A 7,329-nucleotide genomic window follows, 5' to 3' on the forward strand; every position below is an offset into this window, starting at 1 on the left:
AAAATAATTTCAAGAACATATCATGATCCATTTATTTTTTTTGGATTCTCGCGCATTTTTAATAATTATAAATAAAAATAAATAATATTTATATTAGAATGAGAATATTTATATTAAAATATATTTACTAAAATGTATTCATATTATTATTTTGTATTGTATTAAATTAACGATGAATAAAAATTCCACCTCCTAATTCTAAATATTTATATGGTCTAGCACGAGTACGACCTTTTACAGGATGAAAGAAAATTTTTTCTTTTGGTACAATAGTTTCTGATTCCAAATAAATATCAAAGCATGCTCGCAATCGTTGAAGTTGTGCTGATAATGTTGGTGGTTTTATCCACGTAACATTTACCTCTCTTTCAATATCTCTTAAAATATCTATAGATGCAGGTACTGTAGGATTTATACTTATATTAAATATTGGTGCTATTTTTGGATAATCTGGTTTTATAGCTATTCTAGCAATTAATTCATCTGGAAAAAAAAGAAAATAAATATAAATTAAATTAAACTATTAAAATAAATTACTAAAATAAATATATGTATATAAAGATTTTATAATATCTTACTATTTCCTCGACGAAGTATAGCTTCATAAAATATATCCAATGAAGATACTAATCCCTGTTCTTGAAAAATGGGATTTACGCTATTGCAATAATTACTCCATGAAATTGTTGAGAATTTTTGTAAAATTGCATTAAGCTTTTGTGGTAGAAGATCATTATTAGTGGTAAAAATTGGTAAATTTCCACATTCTAACTGTCGAATTTCTGTGCATAATTCTAATCTTGCTATTACACGTCTTTTAATTTCTCTTAATACACATTCAACGCTATCTTGTGTTTTTTCGCAACTCGTAAGCTGCATAATAATAATATATAAATTATTTTAAAATAATTTGATAAATTATTATAATGTATTATATTGTCATCACTATAGTATCATATTAAAAATTTTATACCTTTTGTTCTCTAGCGTCTGGCGAAATAAAGTGTAATCCAGCCATTCTTTGTGCCCATTTGTATGGTATTCCTAATCCAAGAGATGAAAATTGACCCAAATTATGTCGATTTAATTGATAATAATTAGCAGGATTTGGACTTTCTAATCCTAAATCTCCTGGATATAATTCACGTAAAATTGATTCTGACACAAGCATATCTCTATTAAAATAAAATTTGAATAAAGAATTTTAAAAATAACAAAATTTATATTAGTAATATATAAAAAGTGATATACCCTGTAGCAATGCCTGTAACACCATCAGTTTTTAGTTTTGATTCTACAGTTACAACTTTCAGAAACATCATATAATAAAATTGTAACGTCAATTTTGTTTCATCTGAAAGAAATTAATGTTTTAAAATATTGTTTAGTTTTACTTTATAGTTATCAATTTTTTTATAACTAACTTTTTAATTTAATAATTATTTTCACATTTAAAGGATGTCTTTGTAATAGTTTTGTTCTTTTCTCTTCCTGTCTGGCTTCTCTAGATAACCTATGATGTCTTTTCTTGTGTACAGGTGTTTCTTCTATGATATTTTCAGAAATGGTTTCAGCATCTGAATCAGATTCTTGTAATCCATCTTGATTATTTGCACGTTTTGCTTCTTCTTCATCACCTTCTACTTTCACTATTATAGAATTATCTAGAGAAAAGGATAATATGAAAATAAATTAAAAAATATATATAAATCTTTTATATTTAAAATAAGAAAAAGTAATACCATATGCATCTCTGTATGCAGATGCCTTTGCATAAAGAACATATAGAGGTGATGCAAGTAATGTTGCTTTATTATGTTCTTGTCTAACTTTATCCAGTAGCAAACCAAGACTCTCTTGTAATGGTTTACTTGCCTTACAAAGAAAAATTGATTAATTACAATATGAATTATGAATAATAAACTATAATTTTTTTAAAAATATTAAAATTACTTCTAATATTGAGTGAAGTTGTGGTGCAAGATTATCAAGTCGAGTCTGTTTCAATGCAATACTTGATGCTACTGCCTTCTTATTTTCTGTCAATTCATCACATAATGCAGCTAATTGTTTTCTTTGTGTCAATTCCCATTCAAGACGTGCCAATCTTAATTGATGAGGATTATGTTTTGTTATTTCCTAAAAATTTTAATTTATAATATTGTAAACAAACTTAGCTATAATCTATCCTAAAAATCTATTTCCTACCGGTCTAGAAATATTTTCAGGTGCTTCCTTATAAAATTCTTCTTCCGATACAAGTTGTATTAATTCATCTTTAGATCTATACAATAATATATATTATATATCATATAAATTAAATGAAAATCATATATGAAAAATTTTAAAGAAACAAAATAACAATTACTTGAACTGAAGACATTTTACAACTTCCTTTTTTAAATGCATTACTTCATACAATAAGTTTTGCAAATGTAAATGTCTACTGTCAACACTGCTTTTTGAAGATATAAGAGAATCTCTAGCAAACTTTGTACGAAATTTTTCCATTCTATTTAATTTTTTAAGTTCAATAAATGCTAATGACGTTTGAATTTGAAGTTCACGTATTTCGTCTTTAGCCTAAAAAATATTAAATTTAAACTTTTCAAATTATATTTAATTTTTCAAAAAAATTCAATATCTGAATTTATTTTTTTTAATTAATATACAAACATTTGTATCTCCACTAGTTTTTAACTTTGCAATTTTATTCATAGCTCTACGTATATTATCGCAAGTAGATAGAAAACTCTCAGAATCACTTTCTGGCAAACGTTCCATAGCTTCTTTCTCTTCATAACTAATTATAACCTAAATATAAAAAAATAAATACTTTAAAACTTAGATAAATTATTATTTATAATTTCTTTACCTTATATGTATCTCCATCTTTCAAAGATATACCAGAATTTCCACTAACTGATTTTCTTCTCTTTTTAGTATTATCGGAATCAATTTCTTTACCCATTTCTTTTGATTTTGTGAAATTTGACATGTGATTAATTATATGATAAAAAGAAAAATGTCTAGTTAGTTTTTTTTTTTAACTTTATTTGCGTTTATTTGTATAAAACAAACAAAATTTATTTATACAAATTCATAAACATATGCTTAATATTCTAAAAGAATAATCAACTAACTTTATTGTCAATTATTAATTTAAATTTATTTTAAAATTTTTATAGTGAATTTTATATGATATATATTCACAGCATTAAATGTAAACAAACACTGATTATGTTTAGTTTATTTGTAGATTTATATATATATAATTATTTTATTATTTATCAGATTTAATTTATTGTGTTTTAATTGAAATACATATTAATTTCAATATTTTAAAAAATGAATTTTTTAAAGAAATAAAAAATAAAAAAACATTAGTAAAAATTTGACCCCGACGTGATTTGAACACGCAACCTTCTGATCTGGAGTCAGACGCGCTACCGTTGCGCCACGGAGTCTGTTGCAAAACAAATCTTTTCTTTAATATAATACCTTGTTTATCACATTATATATAATAAATAATAATTATTGATGTAAAAATATTATTTACTATTAATGTACTATTAATAAATTATATTTATATATATGTACGAACGATAAAGTTAATGTATATAGTTTTTATACTTGAAATTTTATAATACAATATAAATAATTATTTATTACATTGGAATATACAAATATATAATTCAATATTATCTTAATATATATAATATGAATATTAATATTTCTAATGTATTACATATTATATTTAAAATATTATATTAGATATTATAAAAATCTATTTTGAAAATATATATTAAGAAATATTAAATAGATACATATATATACTATACAGTTTTATCTTTAATATAAATAAAAGAAAAAAAAAATATAAAATCAATTTTATATTTTATTTTATTAAAAAAAAAAACCCACTAAATTTATACATGATAAAATATAATAATTTTTAAGAAAATTTAAAAAAAAATTATATTTTATATGCAAAAATGATATATAAATACTTTTTATTCCAATCTATTCATGAATTGAAATTTCATTAATTTTAATTATTTTTATATAAATATGTAATTATTATTCATATAATATCCATTGTTATATTTATTATCTTATATGATAATAGAGTTCATTAAAAGAAACATAATAAATATTATTAAATAGATTTTTACAGAAAATAGATATTTCTTTAGAAATAATGTTATATGTAATAATATATATGTAATATGCATTGATAAATTTTTTATAATTTCACATTCACAAAAATTATAGATTCATCATTACTTTCGAAATGTATTAAGGTAAATACAAAATAAGTCAAATATTTTATATGAAAATTTTGCAATTAAAATTATATTTTAAATTCAATTTAAATTACGATATACATATTTACATTTATAATATTTTTTTATAATTTTAATTATTTTAAATATAAATATTTTCTCTTTATTATAAATAAAAATTATCATGTTGCTATTGGCAATTTAGCATACGTTAGAATTTAAATTTGAATTGGCGTCCTCTTATTTCGTTTCTTTTATATGCAATTATTTATCATTTCTTCTAAATAAATATAAATATACATATATACATATATATACATAGTTAAGAAAATAATAGTGAAATGTATATATTTTAATATGAATTAAAATTTTATATGAGTGTATTTGTAATTTCCATGGAAACATTAAATGTAAGTTACCGAATTAAAATAATATATATATATATATATAAATATATATAAATTATTTTTCATTTTATTTTCTTGATTCATATATAATTACTTCGATTATATTAGTAATTTGTAAGAATTATATGATTCCCCATATAATATATATTTCTGTTTTTTAAAATGTTGATTTGTGTACATAACCTTTATATAATAATAATGATTATATTCTATAATATAAGCTTATAGATTTTTATATGGATTCTGTATTGTGGATGAAATAACAGTTGAAGAAAATTATATCATTATGAGTATTCCTGATACGGATATGGAGATTGATAAAGAAAATGATTTATATATAGAGGACGAAGAAGGTGGAATAAGAATAGATGATGATATATATATACCACCGCCTCTTAAAGAAAATAATAAAATTGATATCAATGGTCCTAGATTAATGATTACTAAGATTGTTAATCAAAATTTTAAAAGTTATGGAGGTACACAAGTTATTGGTCCATTTCATCAGGTAAAAATTAAATGATTTTTGATAAAATTTTTAATAAAAATTGTAAATTATATTTAATAATTTTTCTTTTTAAAGTGTTTTTCAGCTATTGTTGGTCCAAATGGTAGTGGTAAAAGTAATGTTATAGATTCAATGTTATTTGTATTTGGCTATAGAGCTTCTAAGATTCGATCTAAGAAGATATCAGTTTTAATACATAATTCAAGTGAACATCAAAATATTAATAGCTGTACAGTATCTGTATATTTCCAACAAATAATTGATAAAGTATGATATATTTTAATTAAAAAATAAATGATTTATATAAATTATTTTTTATTAAATATAAATAATATTATAAATAATATATAATAATGATAATATTATATTTCAGTTAGAGATGGAGTATGATATTGTGCCAAATAGTGAAATAGTCATATCTCGAACTGCATTTAAAGATAATTCATCATATTATGAACTAAATAAGAAAAAAGTGCAATTTAAAGAGATTGCAAAAATTTTGAGATTTTACGGTGTAGATTTAGATCATAATCGTTTTTTAATTTTACAGGTATGCATTTTATTATATTTAATAATGTTAATCCCTTATAATTTTATATTATTTTATAAATATTATATCAATATTATACAATATTATGTACAATATTAGGGAGAAGTGGAACAAATAGCAATGATGAAACCTAAAGCTCAACATGAAAATGATACTGGTATGCTTGAATTTTTGGAAGATATAATTGGAACAGTTCGTTACAAAGAACCATTAGAAAAATTATCAAATAAGATAGAACTTTTATCGGAATATAGAATAGAAAAGTTAAATCGTCTTAAAATTGTTGAAAAAGAAAGAGCAGCTTTAGAGGAACCTATGCAAGAAGCTATTCGATACTTGCAATTAGAAAATACAATTACAAAATTACAACATCAACTTTATTCTTATCAAAGGTAATTCATTTATTTTTTAAATTTTATTAAACTCTTATTATTTGAGTTATTTGAGGAAAATTTTTTATTTCAGATTTGAAACAACAAAAGAAGTTTCACAACAGGAAAATAAAATTACCGAATTGGATAAAGATTTGTCAGAACTTAAAAACAAAATGAAAGAAATTCATAATGATAAAGAAGAAAAAAACAAAGTGATCGCAGAGAAAAATAAAATATGGGATAACTTACAAAAAGAAAAGGATGAAATTACAACAAAATTTGATAAAATACGAAAACACGATGAGTCACTTCATGCAGAATTAGTAGAAACAAATAAAAGACGAAAAGCTAATATTGCATCTTTAAAAACAGTAAAATTTATTTTATTTATTTTTATTTTTATTTTTAAAAAAAAATTAAGGTATATTTTATTAATTCTAACAAGTTAATAATTAAATATACTTTATAGGAAAAATCTAAATTGGAAGAATTATATAAAGTACCAGAAAAAAATACAAAAGACATTCAAGAATATGAAAAACTTGTTGATGATCGTATAAAAAATAAAGAAAAAGAAGAAATAATATTAGAAAAATTGATGGTTGAATTAAGTAAAAAGACTAAACCATTGTTGGATCAACGTTCCGTACTTGAAAATGAATTGATAATTTTAAGAAAGGATGTTGATGAAGCCCGAGCAGCGTTTGATATTGCTCAATCCGAATTGGAACTATATATTTCTATAGAATCAACTGAAAAAGAAAAATTAGAAAAATTAAAACATTCTTTAAAATTAACAACAGATAATTTAATGACGCGAAACGAAGAGTTGCAAAGTTTGAAAAATAAAATTTCTCATAATGAACAAGAATTAACAGCGGCGGAAAAAGAATTGAGAATAGTGAAAACAAAGGAGATTGAAATAACTTCGGAATTAAAAAAAATGAAAATTTCATTCGAGGAACAAAAAATCGCTATGCAAGCAAATAAATCAAAAAACAAAATAATAGATAGTTTAATGAAGGAGAAAAGCGAAGGTAGAATTCCTGGTATTTTTGGAAGATTGGTATGTAAATTTTTTTATTAATTGTTGTGTTTTTTATATAATAAAATTGTTAATAAAATTATTTCTATACTTTGTATAGAAATAATTAATAAATTATTATTTTTTTTATATATTATTTCTTTTTTTTTTTTTTTTTTT

The 7,329-nt window shown here is 21.7% G+C and overlaps 2 protein-coding genes and 1 non-coding gene across 3 annotated transcripts in view; 1 reads left to right on the forward strand and 2 right to left on the reverse strand.

The window, feature by feature from the left end:
* Nucleotides 1–15: 15 nt before the first annotated feature.
* LOC102677562 (THO complex subunit 5 homolog) lies at nt 16–3,422 on the reverse strand. Its single transcript, XM_006614928.2, has 11 exons — nt 2,876–3,422; nt 2,677–2,814; nt 2,369–2,583; nt 2,209–2,284; nt 1,954–2,139; nt 1,743–1,875; nt 1,425–1,664; nt 1,252–1,354; nt 974–1,175; nt 579–873; nt 16–483 (listed from the first exon to the last, which is right to left on the reverse strand). Exons 1-11 carry the CDS (start codon nt 2,996–2,998, stop codon nt 167–169), a joined length of 2,028 nt encoding a protein of 675 aa, XP_006614991.1. The 5' UTR covers nt 2,999–3,422; the 3' UTR covers nt 16–166.
* Nucleotides 3,396–3,467, reverse strand: Trnaw-cca. Its single transcript has one exon. It is a non-coding gene; the product is annotated as a tRNA-Trp (tRNA).
* A 1,193-nt stretch (nt 3,468–4,660) lies between these two features.
* LOC102677702 (structural maintenance of chromosomes protein 4) overlaps nt 4,661–7,329 on the forward strand; it is a 6,007-nt gene continuing 3,338 nt past the window's right edge. Inside the window, exons 1-7 of the mRNA XM_031510091.1 lie at nt 4,661–4,700; nt 4,915–5,201; nt 5,277–5,468; nt 5,575–5,751; nt 5,851–6,143; nt 6,217–6,496; nt 6,595–7,191. Coding sequence (XP_031365951.1) covers nt 4,661–4,700; nt 4,915–5,201; nt 5,277–5,468; nt 5,575–5,751; nt 5,851–6,143; nt 6,217–6,496; nt 6,595–7,191 — 1,866 coding nt within the window. The remainder of the gene's footprint in view (nt 4,701–4,914; nt 5,202–5,276; nt 5,469–5,574; nt 5,752–5,850; nt 6,144–6,216; nt 6,497–6,594; nt 7,192–7,329) is intronic.

Source organism: Apis dorsata, unplaced genomic scaffold, assembly GCF_000469605.1.
Source record: "Apis dorsata unplaced genomic scaffold, Apis dorsata 1.3 scaffold_200, whole genome shotgun sequence".
Classification (NCBI taxonomy): Eukaryota; Metazoa; Arthropoda; class Insecta; order Hymenoptera; family Apidae; genus Apis; species Apis dorsata.